We start from the raw sequence: 23,306 nt of genomic DNA on the forward strand, positions 1-23,306 counted from the left end.
AAATTATTTATTGTTAAATCACAAGAATTTCAAGGTGGATTGTTTTTATGAATGGAGGGTTGTCTTTCAAATGAAGTTTGTAACAGTGTGCAAGATACTTAATGATTAAAAAGATTGCTTTTGGAATACTAAAGCCTAATGTTGGTTGAAAGTTCAAAATTCTCCTGGTGGGAGATGTGGCGAAGTCATTTTTTCAAAGCTGATTGCAAAAGATGGCATACCCTGGTTTATCAAGTCTTTTCATCTTCACAGTAGTCAAGAAATCTGGGTATCCAATCAGAATGTAGTATTTCTATATCTGGAAATTTGCTAAAATTTGTCACATGAGAAATAAGTGTTTTTTTCCTGCACAAACTAAGAAGGCTCCATATGTAAATTATAAAATCCCGAGATGCAACTGTTCAAAAAGACTTATCTTTGATCTGCATGAGGAATGCTTGTTTACTGCTGCCTCTTGTTATTAGAACGTAGTTGCATGTAGACTGCACAGGAAGAAAAATGTTTTAAATTTGAAGTTAAAATAAAATTAGTAACATCTAAATAATCTGAGATAATGTCCAACTCTAGGTTTCTGTAATTGTATGAGTTTTTATTGACGTCTAAGTGGTTCTTTCCGTTCTTAATTTCAGGGTTAGTCAGCAAAATAAAACCAACTTAATGACAGCAGACAACTTATCCATCTGTTTTTGGCCAACCTTGATGAGACCTGATTTTGAAAATCGCGAGTTTCTGTCTACCACTAAGATCCATCAATCTGTTGTTGAAACATTCATTCAACAGTGTCAGTTTTTCTTTTACAATGGAGAAATTGTAGAAACTGTGAACACTGTGGCTCCTCCCCCACCTTCAAACCCAGGACATTTGGTGGAACCAATGGTACCACTTCAGTTACCACCACCATTGCAACCTCAGCTGATACAACCACAATTACAGACCGATCCTCTTGGTATTATATAAGTAGGAAGTGATTGCAGACAGCCTGAAATTGGACAAAAAGCAAATCTAAACATGCATGTTTCAGGGTTCAGTAGTATACTTCATGTTTCTTACAGATAATTCAACTCAAAATGATGAGACATCTCTTTGAACTATATGGTATTCCTTATTCATTTACATTACAGATCTAAGACCATGTGATAAGCATGACTGGAGAGATTTAATTTTTATAAACAAAAATAGCTATAAAAAACAAAGCTGCTGCTGCATGCAACCTTATTGCAATTACTATATCATTCCTGTGGCAATTTCTGCCACATTATATTGTGAATAAAATTTTTCTATAGAAATTAAATAATTTAAAAACTCACATATATGAAACATTTAATGCTTTTCAGCCTGCTTTATGGCTGGTTTTGTTATTTAATGTGCTAATTGGGGCAACTTATTTTACATCCTAGCAGTCTGTGTAGATAACAAAAAGCCCAGTTAAGTATTTTATAATTTCAGGCTACTTCAGCCATGCTTGGGATGTTGTTTAAAAGAAAGAAAAAAAATCCACTTAACGTATTTCACATTTCTTCATCTTCATCTTTACTTCCAAATAAACCTGTGGATGATTTGATGAGAGGTAAATGAACATATTTCTTGTATACACATACAAACCAAGGACATGCTTGTGGCAAAAGTGAGTTGATAATGTTGTGCAAAAGATAGTTGTCACCAGTTTATTTCTTCATGATCCATAATGAAGTGAACATTTTGTATACTGTCAGTTCTGTTAACAGATGCATGTTCAAAAGATCTTTGATGGTCTTGTAATCTTAATCTAATATATTTTAGATATTTTAATTTTTTCCCTCTTGGGGAATACATTTAGTATAGTGTAGAAAAATAGTTCATGGCATTTTCATATAAAGTTATATAACTTTTCATACATAAACATGAAATTTGTTGTAGAAAATTCTTTAAACCAAACATTTTAATCTAGGACTTCAATTTAATCTGTTCCTTGAATCTATTTTTATGTGGCCCTTAAAAACATATCCAAAAATCCATTGCTAGTGTAGCAATAAAAATACTTTGGGTACTGACAGCCTCTTTGGAGTGTGTGTATATATAAAATTACAAACTTGTATTCATATTCTTTTCTGTGACATGTACTAAAATCCAAAATGACTCATGCACCATTTTTTAAACCAGTTTTTTCCTTTGATTTTGGTACCAGATGTGCTATAAATGACTGCTGCTTCTGGGGTTAAACATTTTGTTAGTGAAGATGCAACCAGAACACTAAATTATGGACAAAATTCTCAGAATAGGTGGCATAGGTAAATTGTTTTGTTAGGCTTTATTCAAAATTCTTTCATTATCAAACCATGCCATATTTTTCTGGAAAGGGAAAAAATGGCTTGTTTTCCATTGCTAGGATATATTTTGTATAGTAAAGAAAGATTCTTTGGTCAATGTTGTAATCTTCATTCATAATGCAATTTTAAGGTTGTTTTATGTGTTTTATAGTAAATAGATGATTTTGAGATATGAGGCTCCTAAGAGTTTGATTTGCTCAAGTTTTTCCTAAAATAAATATTGTCTTTCCAGACTGTTAATGTCCTAGGTATTGTACTTCTAATTTTAACTTCAAAATTAAGATGACATAAACCAGACTGCTGTTGAAGTACATGTATACTATAAATTATCTTATTTGTGTTACAATCTTACATGTTATTATCTTTTCTAAGAAAACAAAGCCCCTATTATTCCTATTGCAAAGCACACAGGAATTAAGAAAGTACAGTAATTTTTAAAAAAATAAAATCCGGTAAATGTAGTATTCTTAACTTGTTCTATATTACTTATACCTATTGTCTATATAGCTTTAATTTATAGCTGTCAGTTTAACATTGGCATGTCTGGCTAAGAAAATTAAACTTAAAGAGTTTTATAAACTGTTTCTAGGTTGCTAAAGAATTTATTTTTCTACTATATTATGGTATAGACAAAGCATCAAACTATGTACAGGAAAAAAGCCTGACTATTTCTATTTGGAAGTAGGCTGAAAAGAGAATTTTCAGAACTGTTTGTGTCTTCAGTTCATTCTTTCATAACTTTGCTATTGTAATATGTGAATCCCAGTTTATTTAAGCTATTCTCTTTTATACTATGTTAATTTAACTTCCATTGCAAATAGTCCCATTTTTTGTGTTAAAACTAGCATTTACCATTTTTCACATTAACTACCTTACATCTTCCCCAAAACTTACCTCCACTTTTCTATGCATTCTATCATTGATTTGACACACTTCATGGTGAGTCATCAATATTCAACATTTGGTTCAGTTAACCAGAAGGTTACAGTTATTGAAAATCAAAGTACAATTTAAAGTTCAGTCTGTTACACTGAATTGATTGTGTTTTTTTTCCCAAGGATTTAGATATGTTTTTAAATATTAGAAAAATAATTCTAAGAACAGAATATATAATCAAATGAATTTTTTTTCTCATAAGTTACTGGAAGGTTTCACTGTTTAGGGTCATTATATATGAGACTTCTTAAAGGATTAAAAGAATATTAGATAGTCTCATAATTATGGGAAAACAGTAAGACATTATATTTTAAAATATTGAATAAAATTCCGTCTATACACATGTTGCCATTGTTTCATTTAAGGTTTAGTGCTTGTAGTTATTACATTATTGGGCTTAACAGTATCTAGATTAGCAGTATAAAGAAACATAGTGGTACTCTGTTGCAAAATTTCAGTAGATATATTGGAAATCAAGGTCTGTTCAACAGACACTTATTAACATATACAGTTAATTTAAGAACAGAATTCCAGGCGCAATATATTTCAGCTTGAAATGGTATTTGTTAGTGCTTTTTTTTTTTGGTTGGGCATTTACAATGTAAATACTGTAGGTAACAGCAATCTAACCTAACTGAAAAGCAGCTTTTATTTTCCATACTGTATGTAAATAATGAAGACTCCTTTTTTCGAGGTACTGGGATTTAATTTCTAAAAGCTCTTAGACGTAAACAGAAGGGAACAATTGGAATAAAAACTTAGGCCTTAGCTTCCATGGTGATTTTAGTTTTTTATACAGTAATAATTGTGATGCTATTTGTCAACTGGATATAAATATATATAATTTTTAAAAGTCAAAAGTGCTTTGTTTCTTTGTTTATAATTAATGTAATTTTGTGCTTCACCCACAGGATGCTGCAGTGAATTAAATATCAGTGAAGCTTATTCTGTATAAAGAATGCTATGAATAAAACATTTAAGAAGCTGTATAATTTTAAGTTCTAGTTGCCTCTATTTTTACCATTTCAGTGGTAAAAATCAGCTGATTTTATTTTTAAGTAAAATGTGAAAAATGAAAATTTAAATTTATGTCAATATGAAGAAAACTTTATTAGGGAGAGATTCTGAACTTTCACTGACCCATTGAAAGGAGGTCCAAAATTCATTCTGGATATATACAGATGAAAATTGTATTTTAAAAATGGTCAAGAAAACAAGGTAATAAAGCATAGATTTCTAAGACAAATGTTAACTGGATCTGAAATTTGAGCTGTGGCTAAACATTCTTTTGGGATGCTAAAAATATTTTTAAGTTTATTCTGGTTACAGCAGGGCTGCTACCTTTGAAGAACATAAGATTTTTGTCTTTTCTCTTCATAGTTTGTGATTAGTAAGCCAAACTTTATGGGTGTTGTCAGATTCTATGATTCTGGTCAGGTCTATCTGACTTGAATCTTTGTCTTTATCTTAAATTTAACTATAATTTATTAAGTACCTTAATTCTTAAGTTGGTCAATTTCTGATTTGTTTCAATACTGAAAATTTTTGCATATGGGATATATTTAATTTTTTTGTATTTGAACTCTTGAAGTTCTCAGCAATTTTTTCAAGTTATCAAATTATCTCAGAATAAAATTTTCTAAGAATCAATAATAGAAGGGACTACTCTTCAAAATCATTTTTTTTTTTTATGGTAGCATCACTGTGTAGTTGAAAAGATGGTAAGAATGTAAAAGCATTAATGTCATCTCATATTCCAACATTAATGATTAGATGTGTTCCAAGTACCATGGTCTTTCTTAAAGCAGTTAAAATCTGATGAATATTTCCTGAATATTTCCTGATTATTCAACTATTATTCAGTCTTTACTGAGCATGATTCCAATTCTTCCCCCTACCCCCCATGCTCGTTTTATTTCTTTGTAAGAGGGGGATCCCTAGTTCTTGCATGGTTCATATCTTAATTAAATTTTCTTTTATAGGAACTTTGCAGGCGCTCGGAATGATTTTGAAAAGTTAATCAGTGATAGTAAAGTTAACGTTTTCTTATCACTAAATTGAAGATATAAAATTATAAACCGTGAAAGTATAGCAGCGGTTGCAGTTCTAGTTTAGTCATTTTTGCTGTAGTTAAGAGGGCTACCACCTGTAATATGTATTTTAAGAATTTGTAGTTGAGAAACAACTTAGTACTTGCTTATTCCCACAGTGCAGATTTGTATTCAATTTTAATTGCCTCAAATAGCAAAAAAATTATAGATTAATTTGATAATAGCCCTCTTGTTCTAATAGTTTGCCTAATGTTTAGTTGCTTCTTTTCGTATTTTTTACCTGGGTTTTTTTTTTTTTCCCCAAATTTATTTGTGTCATGTTAAATTTTATTTCAGTATGTGATGTGGTTTTAGCAATTGAACTATTTATTCATTGATTCATTTACTCCAAGTTTTAATTATGTATCAGTACTTGCTCAACAGATCATTTTCTTATAACCTTGAACTATGACTGCTTTTTTCCTATCATTTAATATCTTCTAGGCATTCTCTATCAGTTTTTAAAATATCTTACCAGCTTTATTTTCTCTATATTCTTAGTATTTCATTTTATGAAAATAATTGTCAGTTTAGGTGTTCATAAGCATACTTCTTTAACTCCCTAAAAATAAGTGAAGTCAGAAGGAATGCACACTGTCCCCCTTTTAATTATTTTTATATGACTTGGGTTATTTTTTAAAATGTAGGTAAAAACATTAAAAAAAAACTAGATCTTTGAGAGAGTATAGTCTTTAGATAGCCTCTCAGAGTTGCTTCTTGGGAATTTCATTTCCAGATTTTTCATCTTGTTGGCAATCATACACAACTGCTGAATATTTTTGGTTTACTGTATTTGATGTGAGAGAAACTACTTCCAACAATATACTTTTAAAATACAAACTAAAATCTATTTTGTTCAATTCTTTAATTAAAAAATGACTATTGTAAGTTAAAAGTTAAAAATACAGTAGTACTGGTATTTATATATACCAATATCATTATTACAGGAGATGTTTATTTTTTCATGTACTTTCAGTGTTGTCTTGTGTGCTTTCCTCTCAACCTGTAGAACTTCTTTAGTATTTTTTGTAGGGCCAGTCCTGTAGTGACCTGTAGGACAGCATAAAGTGTATCAATAGATATGCATTATGGGAGTCCCAGAAGGAGAAGAGGGAAAGGAGCAGAGGAATATTCAAAGGAATAATGGCAGGAAACTTTGCAAATATAATGAGTGAATATGCACATTCAAGAATCCCAGGGAACCCCATACAGAAAAAAACTTGAACCATACCCAGACACATGGTAAGCAAGCTGCGGAATGCCAGGGGCAAGGAGAGAGTTCTCAGAGCTGCAAGACAAAAGCAGTATCATGTGCAAGGGAACCACAGTAAGATTAGATGCTGCTTTCTGATCATAAGTCATAGAAGTAAGGCAATGGGGTGATATATTGAAAGTGCTTAAAGAAAATAATTGTCATCCAAGAATTTTTTATCTGGGAAAACTCTTTAAAAAATTAGGGAGTGTTTAAGACATTCCCAGATAAACAAAAGCTGAGGGAGTTCATCACCTATAGACCTGGCCTATAAGCAATGCTTAAAAGAAATTTTATTGAGATAAAGTTACATACCATACAGTCCATCTAAACTGTGTAATCAATGTCTTCTATATTCACAGAGTTGTACATTCATTAATACAATTCCAGAACATTTTCACCCTCAAGATAGGGTTCACGATGTTATACAATCCCATATTTTATCCTCTGGCTTTCCTTCCAGATCATATGTCCCTAAACTACCTTTCAACCACAATTGCAACCACATATTTCTGTTAATTATACTCACTATAATGTGCTACCATCACTTCTATCCATTTCCAAACCTTTACTTTCAACCTTACTATGTATTCAGCACAAATTAAGCATCAGTTCCCCATTCTCTACCCTCATTCTATCTTCTGATGACCTAAGCTCTAGACAGTAACACCATGAGTTTGTTAGTAATATTTAGTTCATATTAGTGAGGTCATACAGTTTGTCCTTTTGTGTCTGATTTATTTCATGCAACATAATGTCCTTAGGGTTCATCCATGTGGTTGCATGTATCATGACTTCATTTCTTCTTACAGCTGCATAATATTCCATCATATGTATATACCACATTTAGTTTATCCATTCATCAGTTGATAGACACCCGGATTGTTTCCATCTTGCAATTGTAAATAGTGCTGCTGTGAACATCAGTGTACAAATGTCTGTTCATGTCCCTGCTTTCAGTTCTTCTGAGTATATAACTGGTAGCAGGATTGCCAGATCATAAGGCAGTTCTATACTTAGCTTCCTGGGAACCGCCAAACTGTCTTCCACAACAGCTATACCACTCTACATTCCCAGCAACAGTGGGTAAGTATTCCTATTTCTACATATTCTCTCCAAACCTACAGTTTGTTTGTTTTTTTTTTAAATAGTGACCAGTCCAGTAGGTATGAAATAACTCCTTTTAGTTTTGATTTGCATTTCCCTAACAGCTAATAATGTTGAACATCTTTTCATGTGCTTTTAAGCCATTTGTATATCCTCTTTGGAAAAATGTCTATTCATGTGTTTTGCCCATTTTTAATTGGATTGTCTGTTTATTGTTGAGTTGTAGGATCTCTCTATTAGATATGTGGTTTCCAAATATTTTCTACCGTTGAGTAGGCTATCTTTTCAACCTCTTGAAAAAGTCCCAAAAGTATTCAATTTTGATGTGATCCCATGTATCTACTTTATCTTTGGTTGCTTGTGCTTTGGGTGTAAGGTTTAAGAAACTACCTCCTACCACAAGATCTTGAAGATGCTCCTCTACATTTTCTTCTAGTAGTTTTATGGATCTGGCTTTGATATTTAGGTATTTGAAGCAGTTTTAATTACTTTGTATAAGGTATGAGATAGGAACCCCCTTTCATTCTTTTGAATACAGATATCCAGTTCTCCCCAATACATGTTGAAAGAGACCACTTTGTCCTGGTTGGGTGGCCTTGGCAGTCTTGCCAAAAATCAGTTGACCATAGATGTGAAGTCTATTTCTGAACTTTTCAATTCAATTCCATGGGTCGGTGTGTCATTCTTTATGCAAATACCATGCTGTTTTGACCACTGTAGCTTTGTAATATGCTTTCTTCAAGTCAGGAAGTGAGAGTCCTCCCAACTTCATTTATCTTTCTCAAGATGCTTTTGGCTATCCGGGGCCTCTTACCCTAACAAAGAAATTTGGTAGGTGACTTTTCAAATACTGCAAAGTAGGCTGTTGGAATTTTGATTGGGATTGCATTGAATCTGTAAATCAGTTTGGGTACTATTGGCATCTTAAAGGCATTTAGTCTTCCAGGCCATGAACATGGAACTTCCTTGTATTTAGGTCTTGATTTCTTTAGCAATGCTTTGTAGTTTTCTGATTACAGGTCCTTTACTTCCTTGGTTGAGTTTATTTGTTGATATTTGGTTCTTTTAGTTCTTGTGAATGGAATTTTTTTCCTGATTTCCTCCTCATATTGCTCATTAGTAGTGTATAGAAACACTTGATTTTTTGTGTGTTAATCTTGTATTCCACAGTACTTTGCTGAACTCATTTATTAGATCTAGTAGCTTTATTGTAGATTTTTCAGAACTTTCTAGGTATAGGATCATGTCATTTGCAAATAGTTGAAGTTTTACTTCTTTCTTTCCGATTTGGATCATTTTTATTCCTTTTTCTTGCCTAAATTTTCTAGTTAGAACTTCTAAAACAATGTTGAATTACAGTGGTGACAGTGGGCATCCTTTCTTGTTCCTGATGTCAACAGGAAAGCTTTCAGTCTTTCATGATTGAATATGACATTAACTGTGGGTTTTTTAGATATGCCCTTCACCATATTAAGAAAGTTTCTTTCTGTTTCTACCTTTCGAAGTGTGTTTATCAAGAAAGGATGCTGCATTTTGTCAAATGCCTTTTTTTTGCATCAATCAAGATGATCGTTTGGTTTTTCCTTTTTTATTTGTTAATGTGGTGTATTACATTAATTGATTTTCTTCTGTTGAACCACCCTTGCATACCTGGGATAAAATCCACTTGATCATGGTGAATAAATATTTTAATGTGCAGTTGGGTATAATTTGCAAGTATTTTGTTGAGGATTTTTGCATCTATATTAAAGTGGTCTGTAATTTTCTTTTCTTTTAGTATATTTACCTGGTTTTTGCTATTAGGGTGATGTTGGCTTCATAGAATGAGTTAGGTAGTGTTCTCTCATCTTCAGTTGTTTGGAAGAGTTTGAGCAGCATTGGTATTAATTTTTCTTGGAATGATTGTTAAAATTCACCTATGAAGCCATCTGGTTCTGAGCTTTTCCTTGTTCGCAGGTTTTTGATGATTGTTTCAATCTTTTGCGTTTGGTTTGTTGAGATCTTCTATTTCTTCTCAAGTCAGTGTAGGTTGTTCGTGTGTTTCTAGGAAACACATCTAAGTTGTCTAGTTTGTTGGTGTAGTTAGTTGTTCTTAGTTTCCTCTTATGGTCTTTTTCTCTGGGGTCAGTAGTAATGTCCCCTTCATATTTCTAATTTTATTTATTTGCATCTTCTCTCTTTTTTTCTTTGCCAGTCTAGCTAAGGGTTTGTCAGTTTTATTGATCTTCTCAAAGAACCAACTTTTGGTTTTGTTGATTTTCTCTGTTTTTTTTGTTGTTGTTCTCAATTTCATTTTCTTCTGCTCTTATCTGTTGTTTCTTTCCTTCTGCTTGCTTTGGGATTAGTTTGCTATTCTTTTTCTAGTTCCTTCAGGTGTGTAGTTTTAGCTCTGTTTTTTTAATGTGGGCATTTAGGCCTATAAATTTCCCTCTGATCACTATCTTTACTGCATTCCATAAGTTTTGACGTATTTTCATTCATCTTGAGATATTTACTGATTTCTCTTGCAGTTTCTTCTTTGACCCACTGATTATTTAATAGTGTGTTGTTTAACTTCCATAAATTTGGGATTTTACAGTCCTCCGCGTGATGTTTTCAGCTTCATTCCATTATGATCAGAGAAGTTGTTTTGGAAATTTCAGTCCTTTTAAATTTATTAAGTCCTGTTTTGTGACCCCACATGTAGTCTATCCTGGAGAATGATCCATGAGGACTTGAGAAGAATCTGTATTCTCTTGTTTTGGTGTGCATTGTTCTGTGTATGTCTGTTATGTCTAGTTCATTTATCAGATTATTCAAGTCCTATGTTTCCTTATTGATCCTCTATCTAGATGAGAGTGGTTTATTGAAGTCTCCAACTACTGTTGTAGATACGTCTATTTTTCCCTTCAGTTTTGCTCATGTTTGCCTCGTGTTTTGGGACACCCTGGTTAGGTGCAAATATAATTATGATTGTTTCTTGATGGATTGCCCCTTTTATTAATATATAATATCCTTCTTTGTTTCTTGTAATAGCTTTGCATTTAAAGTCTATTTTGCCTCATATAAATACAGCAACCCCAGCTTTTTTTTCCCCCCTATGCTGTTCTCATGGAATGTTTTCTCCCAGCCTTTCATTTTAAACCTATTTGTATCTAAGATGAGTCTAAGATGAGTTTCTTGTAGACAGCATATAGATGGATTATATTTTTTAATCCTTTCTGCCAGTCTGTATCTTTTGATTGGGCAGTTTAATCCATTAACATTCAATGTTATTCCTTTAAAGGCAGTACTTCAACCATTTTATTCTTTGGCTTTTATATGTCAGAACTTATTTTGGTCTTTATACTGTTTTCATTACCTTTACTGATAACTCTTCATTTCTACACTCTTCTCCAAGCCTTTCCTGTCCTTTCCTTTCAGCCTTTAGTCTTTCTTATAGGGCAGGTCTCTTTCAGCTTCTGCTTATCTGTGAATATCTCAAACTCTACCTCATTTTGAACAGCTGTTTCTCCAGATAGAGAAATTTTGGCTGGCAGTTTTTCTCTTTCAGTATCTTAGGTATATCATACCACTGCCTTCTTGCCTCCATGGTTTCTGATGAGAAATTGGTGCTCAGTCTTATCGGGCATCCCTTGTATGTAATGAATTGCTTTTGTCTTGCTACATTGTGAGTTCTCTATCTTTGGCATTTGACATTCTGATTAGTGGAGTGGTTCTACTTCAGTTTATTTGCTTTGGAGTACGTTGTGCTTCTTGGACTTAGATATTGATTCCTTTCATAAGATTGGGTAGTTCTCAGCTATTATTCCTCAAATATTCCTTCTGCCCCTTGTCCCTTCTCTTCTGGGACACCCATGACCGTGAATGTTGGTTTGCTTCATGTTGTCATTCAATTGTCTGAGACCCTGCTCAGTTTTTCTCCTTTATCTGTTCTTTTGTGTGTTCAAATTTGGATGCCCTGTCTTCTAGCATGTTGATCCTTCTGCCTCTTCAAATCTGCTCTTCTGTGTCTCTAGTGTATTTTTAATTTCATCTGTTGTGACTTTCATTCCCATAAGATCTGTTGTTTTCTTTGCATGATTTCAAATTCTTCTTTATTCTCACCCAGTGTCTTGTCAGTATCCTTTGTACCTAGTCATCCCTTGAATTGGTTTAGGAGATTTGTTTCAACATCTTCAATTGATTCCAGATTTTGTATCTCCTCCAGCTTTTTCATTTACTCCTTTGACTATGTCTTTCTATTTTTTGATATGACTTATTTTTTGCTGATGTCTGGGAAATGGATTCTCTTGGTGAGTTTATACTGAATGTCCTGGTCTCTCTTGTCAAACCTTTTGTTATTGATTAGGTTTTTATTAATGGTCTTCCTTGACGCTTGGTTTGTCAGCATTACCCAACCAGGGTTGGGGCAGGGCCCCATGCAGGGCTGCACACTAGGTCCACAGGGTCAGGTAAAGATGCCATAGAAGCTTTTAAATCCAGTGCCCAAAGGTATGTTTTCCTGGCCTGCCCAGCATGTGGTCCTCTTCATCCAAAATCATTTTGGATGTCTTCCTGGAGGTGCGTTTTCCTCGCTTGCCAACAGATGGTACTCTTCAACAACCTATTCTCAGCCCTCAGAAGGCAAACTTTTTCTAGCTGTCAGCTCCAGACAATGGCGTAACTGTGCCGTGGCAGGAGGTTTGAAACCACCAGTTCCAGCAGTCCAAATTCTCAGGCCAAAAGCTGGAACGGTGCTAGACCATGTTCCACCCTGTTCTTGGGAGAGGGGACCTCAATTGCCCTTTCAATCTGCTGGAGTCCACCAGCCAGGTACTAGAGACCCCAAAGTTTTTTGCCCGATGAGTGGGGAATGGGCGCAAAGAGCCTGGGCTGAGTGGGGTTACTCACAGTCTCTCACCACAGTATCTCCGTACCACAGTTTCCTTGGTGTTGCACAGTACTCCCTCCAATCTCCAGAGTTTCAGAACTATTGCTCTAGACAGTTTATGCCTGTTGCCTAGTTTTTTTCTGGGAGAGAAGTGAGTTCAGCCCTCTCCTTAATCAGTCATCTTGGATCCTCTACAAATACACTGTTGAGCAACCCGTGGGTCAAAGAAGAAATCACAAGGGAAATGAGGAAATATATTGGGTGAAAGAACAAAAATAGAACATACCAAAACTTAAGGGATGCAGAAAAGGCAGTACTCAGAGGGAAATTTATAGCTCTAAATGTTTACATTAAAAAGGGAAAATGGTCTCAAATCATTTACCTAAATTCACAACTGGAGGGTGTAGAAAAAGAAGAGCAAACTAAATTTAAAGTGAGCAGAAGGAAAGAAATAAAAATGACCAGAGCAGAGATAAATGAAATAGAGAATAAGAAAACAACAGAATCAGCAAACCAAAATTTGGCTCTTTGAAAAGATCAACGAAATCAACAATCCTTTATGTAGACAAACCAATAAAAGAGGATGCACATAACTAATACCACTAGCAACTGCACAGAAATAAAAAAGATAATAAGAGGATACTGTGAGCAGTTGTATGCCAACAAATTAGATAACTTAGATGAAATGGGCAAATTTCTAGAAACCGAATAACTACGTACACTGAATAAAGAAACGGAAAGCTTCAACAGACCAATAACATACAGAATGAGTCAATAAACACTTCCCAACAAAGAAATACCTATTACCAGATGGCTTCACTTGTATTTTACAAGACATTCAAAAAAGAGTTAATATCAATCCTGCTCAAAGTTTTCCAGTAAACTGAAGAGGGGGAAAATCTTATTTCATTCTATGAGACTAGTATCACCATAATGCAAAAGCCAAATAGAGCTATCACCAAAAAGTTACCACTGATTTAATTCATGAATATAGATGTGAAAATCGTTTAAAAATGCTAGCAAACTGGATCCAGCAGCACATATAAGAAAGAATGATAATACATGATTAAAGGGGGTTTATCCCAGGAATGCAAGGGTGATTCAACATATGAAATACGCCACATTAATAGAATGAAACAGAAAAAAAAAAATGACCATGTCTATGGATGCAGAAGAGCATTTAAAAATATCCGACACTTTCTTGATAAAAACACTCAATACCAGGAATAAAAGGGAACTTCCTTGACATGATAAAGGGAATAGAAGGAAAACCCACATCTAACTTGATAATGCTGAGAAACTTGAAAATTTTTTCCTAAGACCAGGAACAAGACAAGGATATCCACTGTCACCATTGATAATCAGCATTGTACTGGAGGTGCTAGCCAGAGCAATTGAGTAAGGAAAAGAAATAAAAGGCATCCAAGTTGGACAAAAAGAAGCAACGTGTTCTCTATTTACAGTTGACATGATCCTATATATAGAAAATCCTAAAAGTCCACAACAAAGCCACCACAACTAAGAAATGAAGTCAGCAAGGTGGTGGGGTACAAGAGCAACATGCAAAACTCAAGTTTTCTTTCCATATGCTAGTAATGAAATATTTGAAGGAGAAATTTTTAAACTTCATTTACAGTAGAACTAAAATATTTAGGAATAAATTTAACCATAGATTAGGGAACCATACATGGAAAACTACAAACATTGCTGAAAGAAATTAAAGAACTAATAAATAGAAACACATTCTAGAAAAATAACTTTGAAAAGGTCAAAATTGGAAGAGTTACACTTCCTGATTTTAAAAAGTGTAACAAAGCTACAGAAATCAAAACACTGCAGTACTGGCACAAGGACAGACATACAGACCAGTAGAATAGATTTGCAAGTTCGGAAATAAACCCTCACATCTATGGCCATTTTTTTTTTTTTTTTTTCATTCGTTAAGCGTTCCCATATACCACATCACTCACAGTTTTCCCTACTTTTAATGTTTGCATTAGTTTGATAGCTTTGTTACAATTGATGAAATGATATAATTATATGATTAACTGTAGTCTATAGTTTACGTTAGGGATCACTGATTGTGTTATAGAGTCCTATAGGCATTTTTGAAAATTTTTATTCTGCTAACATATATACAATCTAAAATTTCCCCTTCTAGCTGCATTGAAATATATAATTCATTGCTGTTAATTACATTCACAATGGTGTTCTACCATCACCACCATCTGTTACCAAAAATTTTCCATTACCTCAAACAGAAACTCGATACTAATTAAGTATTAACTACACATTACCTCCCCTCAGCCCACCTGTCCCCTGGTGAGCTGTATTCCAATTTCTGACTGAATTGGTCTATTCTAATTTTTTCATGGCAAGATCATACAGTATTTTTTTATGTTTACTGGACATGATGTCTTCAGGGTTCATCTGTGCTGTCACATTTATCAGAATGTCATTCCTTTTTTATGGCTGAATAGTCCCCTGCATGTATACACCCCTTTTTTTATCCACTCATCAGTTTATGGTCACCCAGTTGTTTGATAGGGATGCCAAGTTCACTCAATGAAAATAAGAATAGACTTCTACAAATGGTGCTGGGACATCTGGATATGAACATGCAAAAGAATGAAAGAACACAGTGGTAGTAGCAGTGAAGAGGAAACAAGGAGACAGACAGATGGTCATTTGATAGGTAGAGATTGCTAACACACCACCACTAGAACCCTGCAGACTTTGAAGAATGCATACTCCTGCTTAGACCTTGGTATTGGACTTCTAGTCCCTGAAACTATGAGCAAATAAATTCCTGTTGTTCTGAAGCCAATGTGTCCATGGTACTTTGTTTCAGCAGTCCTGGAAAACTAAAACAGCAGCTTTATTTGTAATGGATGAAAACTAGAAACAACCCAGGTGCCCTTCAACAGGTGAATGGGTAAACAAATTGTAATATAGCCATACAATAGAATTTGTTTCCACAATAATAAGTAATGACCTATTAATACATACAGCAACAGAAATGAATCTCAAAATAATTACACTGTGTGAAATAAGCCAGAAAAAAAAAAGTGCATACTGTATGAGTTAATTTAAATAAAATTCTGGAGAAAAGCAGACTATAGTGACAGAAAACAGATCAGTACTTGCTTTGGATGACAGTGGAATTGCAATTTGGTTTAGCAGACTTGTATTCAAAACATATAAATAACTCAGACAAGCTAATAAGAAAGCACTCATTTAGAAATGTGTGAAAGATTTGGACCCTTCACCAAAGAATGTAATCAGATGGAAATTAAACAAATGATTGTTAACATTATTGGTCTTCAGGAAAATTCAAGTTGAAAAACAATAAAATACCACTACATACCTAATAATAAGACTGCCCCTACCAAGCAATAATGAGAATGTGCTGGAACTGGCTGATGGATTTGTTCATTATCTTCATGGTGTTTTTGTCACAAGTTTATATGTGTGTTGAAATTTATGAAATTGTATACTTTAAATATTTATGGTTTATTGCATGTTAATTATACCTCAAAGATGCTTAAATGTGTATATTGAAGAATGGCTGAAAGTCAAGGTTTTAAGCTCAAGATGACAGAAAAAGACAGCAAATCAAAGAGAATGGAAGGAAACAATGAGGATGAGAGCAGAAATCAATGAACTATAAAACGAACAGTATACAAAGTCAAATACTAAAAATTAATACTTTGAAATTAGTAAGATAAACTTTTAGTGGGATTAAGAAAGAAATGAAGTAAGTTTATAATATCAGGTATGAAAAAGGATATTACTATATATAATACAGGTAATAACATGAACTGCACAAATCCATTTGACAGTTTGGATGAAACTAATAAATTTCTTGAAAATATAGCCCATCAAAACTGACAAGAATTGGAATGTCTGAATAGTCTGTATATAGAAGTAATTGAGTTTAACATTCAAAGCTTTTCCACAAATATTATTCCACACCCAGATAACTTTACTATTGAATTCTTTCAGATACCAAGGAAGAAATAATGACAAACTTACAAAAAAAGTTTTCTAGAGAATACAAAAAAAAAAAAAAAACAAAAAAGAAGATAAAATTACAACTCTTTCCACCTCTTTCTGTGAGACCAACAGAAATTGATATCAAAATCTGTCAAGGAGAGCAATAGATAATGGATGATAGGGAGGGAGGGAGGGAAAGAAAGAAATGGTGTGACAGGATGTTAAAGTTGGTGGATTGGGTTATCGGGGGAGGGGGGTCAGGGAATGCTGGAGTTCTGTGTATGGGATTTGTATTGTTTTTGCAACTGTTCCTTTAACTTTGAATTTATTTCAAAGTAAAATTTAAAAAAATCTGTCAAGGGCCACCCCCACAAATTCCTATTTCCTGAGTGGCTTGGGGGCTGACCAAATAAAGGGCCTTCTCCCATTTGGGTGGCTGTTTCTGCTTATTTCCATGATGTGGAATAGTTCTGTAGGCCAGAAAGTGCATGTACATTGTGGCCCCTCTTGGATCCAGCTCAGGATTAAGGCAATTATTTGTGACAAACTCTATGCACACCCTGATGAAGTGTTTTTAGGAGGGAAATGCCCTGTCACAATGCATCTAAATGAGTCATGAGTTTTTCTACAATGTTTCTCAATGCAGCATTGAAGCAATTCTCCCAGGGAATACTGTACAAGACAAAACTAAAATCTTATACATCTCAACCATCTTAAACAACCAAATTGAGATACCTGTGAGCTACCTTTCCCACATCCAGGTCATTCTTACAGAAGTCCAAAGAAAAGAGAATTTTCTAAAACTGCCTTCAATTTGGAGTCCAAAGGGAAGAAAAAATTTGCAAGCCTAGGCAAAAGAGGATGGAGAGATCTGTTTTTCAAGGTGGCTGAGGAATCTGAATATGTACCATTGGATCATTCCTTTACTAATCAAATGATGTGATCTCTCATGAGAGAGGAAACGTGGCTATTAACTTGCATAAATGGGATCTTGGTGTCTTTTTCTGTAGCTGATTAAGGATTGTGCCTTGGATGTACCACTTAGAAGTTTTCAGGAATCTGGTATAGGGTTTAAATATGCCATATGGTATTTTCCACTTAAAAAAAAAAAAAAAAAAACTAAGTGAAATCATCAGTTACCTTCTTATAAACACTTTTAAGAAGGTGTTTGTTTTTAACTTTGTAAGGGGTGATGTTTGTGAATAAAGCTTGTTTTGTCTTTTTTTTTTTAATCTGTTAAGATTATTTGTATAGAGAAAAATTACATACCAGTCTCATATTAATATAGATGCAGAAATATCTAACAATATATAAGTACATTGATATGTTCATATGTTAAAGTGATAATACATCAAAACCAACTGATATTTATTCCAGTAATGTAAGGATTCTCATTCTCTATAGTAACAAAAGAAGCAGAAAAAAAGTAATTCACAGAAATGCAAAAAAAAATAATTTTACAAAATTCAACATACACTAGGAGTTCTATAGAGCTATACTAATTGCATATAGAATTTCTACCAAAAAAAAAAAAAACAAAAAAAAAAAAACTACAGCAAAAACATAATACTATATGGTCATAATGTAAACTCCCCACCAGATAAGGAATGCCTTGTATCACTACTTCTTTTCAACATTGCTCTGGACATCCTATCAACTGTGACAAAGAGGAAAAAAGCATAAGAATTGGAAGAGAATAAAGAAACTATCATTGTTTACTTACGACATGATTGCGTTTATAGAAAATTCAAAGTAATCTAGAGACAAACTATAAGAATTAACCTAAGATTCCTGAGAGACCCCCGGAGGAGGGATCCATGGCAGAGGCACCCACAGAGGAGACAGCCATGGCTCTGGGAGTACTCGGGCCACATCCACATGCTTTGCTCACCTACCACTTATCTGGTTGTGAGTGGAAACCCAGTGGAAGACAGTTATCAGCTGAGCTTTTGACAGTGCAGCCACTGGAGTTAGTGAACTTGAAAGATGTAGTTATAGACTTCACCCAGGAAGAGTACACCCTGCTGGACACATCCCATAGAAAGCTGTTCAGAGATGTGATGCTGGAGAATATCGGTCATCTGCTCTAAGTGGGACATCAGGGCTGCAAATCAGATGTATCTTCTAAGTTGGATCAAGGAGGGGAACTGTGGAAAGATGGAATTGTATTTTTCCAAGACAGAATATAGGCAAAGAAGCTGGTCTTTAAAAATACAACATGCTATCCATGCAACATATCTGCAGGAAAGACACATCTAACATCATGTCATTGAAGCAGAATTCTCAAAGGAATGGCATTGTATATAGTGAATTGCCAGATGTTAACTCACAATTCCAGAGTGACTCATCATGTCTTAACTTACAAGGGAAAGACACCCTACTTCAGCAATCTATTTGGAAAAGCCCTCTGTGACAAGTTGTCTTTTAATCAACAAAAGCATTTTCACACTAGAAGTAAGTCATATGAATGTCATCTAATTGGTAAATCCTTTATTCAAGGCTCTGGCCTTACACATTACAATGGAACTCACACTGGAAAGAAACCCTATGAATATCATCTAGGTGAGAAAGCCTTCACTCAATGTTCTGCCTTCACAGATCATGAAAGAACCCACACTGGGGAGAAACCTTATAAATTCCATCTATGTGGCAAAGCCTTCACTCGATGTTCTGCCCTCAGAGAACATGAAAGAACTCAACACTGGAGAGAAACCTTATGAATGTGATCTATGTGGGAAAGCCTTCATTCAATGTTCTCCCCTTAAAGAACATGTGAGGACTCACTGGAGAGAAACCTAATCAATGTCATCTATGTGGGAAAGTCTTCAATTATTCTAACCTTAGAAGACATGAGAAGACTCACACAGAGAAACTATAAATGCCTTATGTATGGGAAAGCTTTCACTCAATGTGTTCACCTGAGACAACTTGAGAGAACTCAATATTGGAGAGATACCTTATGAATGTCATCTATGTGGGAAAGCCTTCACTCTCTGTTCTTATCTTAGAATACATGAGAGCCTTCATGCTGGAGAGAAACCTATCAGTGTCATCTATGTGGGAGTCTTTACCAATTATTCTAACCTTAGAAGACATTAGGTGATTCACAGTGGAGAGAAACCTTATGAATGTCATCTATATGGAAAGCCTTCAATAGAATTTTTAACTTTAGTGCACATGAGAGAATTCACAATGTTTAGAAACTGTATGAATGTCTTTCATGTGGGAAAGCATTCACCTGTCATTCTAGCCTTTGACAACATAAGAGAACTCACTGGAGAGAAACCTTATAAAAGTTATCTATATGGGAAAGACTTCACCCATAGTTCTGGCTTTATAAACATGAGAAAACTCACAGGAGAATTACCATAAAAATATCATCTATGTGTGGAAACCTTAGTTTATTTTTATAAGTTAGGCAGTATGAGAGAACTAGAGTGGAACCCTACCAATGCTATATATATGAAAGGCTTCAGTGTTCAGACATAGATTACATAACATTTCATACACTACAAGTGTCTTGAATATAGAAGAGATTTCAGCTGTTTGAGTTATCCTTTAAACACTAGAGAACTCACATACTGAAGACACCATTTGTTAATCTGGTAGAGTTTTAGTCATCTTGACTCATAATGTGGAGAATCAGTGTCAATGTCACCTTATAGGAAAGACTTTGATAAGATCTGATGTTATACAATGTGAGAGACCTCATGATATACATTTAATGAAGGTGGAAGGGTTTTCATCTGCTATTCCAAATGATACAGAGACAGGTCTTGACCAGAAGATGAAGTTCCTTGAGGAAGAGCCAAATAATTCATGCTGGAGATGATATTCATGAAAATTCACACTGTATAAAACTCATATTAGTGTCATGAATGAAGGCATGTCTTCAGTGGTCACTCATTCCTTTAGCGTTAATATTATAATGCTGAATAAACAAGAATCCCAATGTCAATTCAGAAATACCTGCAGCTTGATTTCACATCAGAAAATTCATAATGCAAAATGAAATACTTTATATGGACCCTTTAGTATGAAATTTTAGCAGTCAAGATTTTTTAAATTAAATTCACTTTGTTGAGATACATTCACATACCATACAGTCATCCATGGTGTACAATCAACTGTTCATAGTACCATCATGTAGTTATGCATTCATCACCCCAATCTATTTTTGAACATCTTCCTTACACTAGAAAGAATAAGAGTAAAAGATAAAGGTAAAAAAGAACACCCAAATCATCCCCCCCATCCCACCCTATTTTTCATTTAGTTTTTGTCCCCATTTTTCTACTGATCCATCTGTACACTGGATAAAGGCAATGCGATCCACAAGGTTTTCACAATCACACTGTCACCCATTGTAAGCCACATTGTTATACAATTATCTTCAAGAGTCAAGGCTATTGGGTTGGAGTTTGCTAGTTTCAGGTATTTACTTCTAGCTATTCCAGTAACCTAAAAAGTGTTGTCTATGTAGTGCATAGGAGTGTCCACCAGAGTGATCTCTCGACTCCATTTGGAATCTCTCAGCCAGTGAAACTTTGTTTCATTTCATTTTGCATCCCCATTTTGGTCAAGATGTTCTCAGTCCCATGATGCTGGGTCCAGGTTCATCCCTGGGAGTCATATCCTGCATTGCCAGGGAGATTTGCACCCCTGGGAGTTGGGTTCCATGTAGGGGAGAGGCCAGTGAGTTCACCTGCTGGGTTGGCTTGGCAGGAGAGAGGGCGACATCTGACCAACAAAGAGGTAGAGTCAAGATTTTTAACAAGGCTTACTATAGAAATTATGTAGTTTAACAGTGTAGCAGTGTGAAGTGACACAGGCATGCTGGATGATGAATTTTGTAAGAAGTAATATGAAGTGAGATTAATTCAATAGATCAGTACTTGCATAGATAAGTAAGTACTAATGTTGATTAAAATATAATATGTTGGCCACATTCTAGTATTCTTTTTATGAAGTTCTAAACACAAAGATTTGAATCAATTAGAAAATAATGTTGAGTGTTTACAAAAGCATCTAGAACTCAAAATTATGATCCTTAAATATTATCTTAATATTGTAGTATATATGTTCATGGCAGGTATGGACACAAACATGGGTAAGTAAAAACACTTACGATAGTTACTATCTAACTAACTTATGATAGTTAATACTCCTTAAAAATACCATTTAGTATTTTCACCAAAATTTAGAAAGGAATTAAAAACAAAACTATTTAAATAACACACACACAAAGAAAAGAATTAAGCTAAAGAATTTAGCAAGACCACTGAATAAAAGTCCAGTATACAAAAATTATACCAAGAACAAAGAAAAATGAAGTGTAAATATAAAATTCATTTGAAATATAAAAAGTAAGCAAATAACTAGTAATTATTCTAATTAAATTTGTGGAAGTCCTCTAAACCACAAAACATTAAGAGAAGTTAAAGAAGATCTTAATAAATAGAGTGGATTTGAAGAAGCAATATCATTAAGCTGTCATGTATTTAAATATTAATCTCTACATTTAACAAAATCTTAAAGGTTTTTTTTGTTTTCCTTTTTAGAAAATGACAGCTGATTGTAAAATATCTATGGAAATTCAAAGGCTCAATAATAGCCAAGACAATTTTGAAACACACCTGGAGTATTTACTATAACAGATATCAATATTTCCTGTTTTAAAATTATAACTCCAGATAAACAGTGACATTTGTCTAGAAGAAAATTAAGAATTTATTGAACCCGGAGGCAACAGCCTCTTCAAGAACATCAATCACATGTGTCCCTCTTTCCCATAATGTTGACACCCCTTTTCAATATGAACAAGTTAGGGTGGTCACTGCCTAGACATCCTTGAAGATTGAGAAAATGATTAAATGAGAGGAAGGGGTAGCAACAGACAAGATAGGATTTAACAAAGGATTAAGAATACTGAATCTTTACATGAATGTTTATCTTTTGTTTTATTTATTTTTAGTTGCTAGGGTATTACAATAGCTGGAAGGAAAATAACTGAAAGGGTGGAACTGTAACCCATAACATTTTTTGAAATTACCTATATATCTACTTGTTAAATTGTACTTTGAAAGTTATCCCCTTGCTGTATATGTTATATTTCACAATAAGGAAATAACTGAAATTGTGGAACTGTAACCCATAACATTCCTTGAAATTGCTCTCTAACTACTTGTTAAATTGTACTTTGAAATTTATCACTGTTATGTATATATGTTAAAGTTCACAATTAAAAATGCAAAACAAAACAAAACAAGAAACAAGCAAAAACACTATAATAGAGTGTGGTGTTGGTGGAGGATAGAAAAACTAACCAAGGAAACAAAAGAGGGTCCAGATACAAGACCCATATGACACAGTCACCTGATTTAAGAGAATAGCAACACTGCAGTGTAGTGCTTACATTCTTGAACAAACTGCCCACTGCTCAAAGACATAAAAACTCCAGACCAATAAAGAACTATTCCCCAATAATGGCAAGATAGAAAGTATCAGCAGATACTTGGAAAACATATAACAGTACTGAATGGAAATTGTAGAACCCAGAAATATATTATTAACTGAAATTAAGAGCTCAATGAATGGGTTTATAGCAGAGTAGACACAACTGAAGATTGTATTTAGGATCTGAAAGCCTTGATAGAAGAAAACAGAATAAAGTAATGATAACTGAAAGAATAAAAAATAGAGAAGTTAAGAGATATAAAGTACATTTAAATGAACTCTCCAGAAAGGCAGCAGAGAAAGAAATAGAC

The 23,306-nt window shown here is 34.1% G+C and overlaps 1 protein-coding gene across 5 annotated transcripts in view; it reads left to right on the top strand.

Annotated features, from left to right (window-relative positions):
- Window positions 1–4,102, top strand: part of ARHGAP5 (Rho GTPase activating protein 5) — a 64,773-nt gene extending 60,671 nt beyond the window's left edge. For all 5 annotated transcript variants that reach the window (XM_037834772.1, XM_037834773.1, XM_037834770.1 and 2 more), the window contains exon 7: window positions 630–4,102. In XM_037834772.1, the coding sequence (XP_037690700.1) occupies window positions 630–957 (328 nt within the window). In that variant the 3' untranslated portion in view covers window positions 958–4,102. The remainder of the gene's footprint in view (window positions 1–629) is intronic.
- Window positions 4,103–23,306: the final 19,204 nt, after the last annotated feature.

This window comes from Choloepus didactylus, chromosome 4, assembly GCF_015220235.1.
Source record: "Choloepus didactylus isolate mChoDid1 chromosome 4, mChoDid1.pri, whole genome shotgun sequence".
Classification (NCBI taxonomy): Eukaryota; Metazoa; Chordata; class Mammalia; order Pilosa; family Megalonychidae; genus Choloepus; species Choloepus didactylus.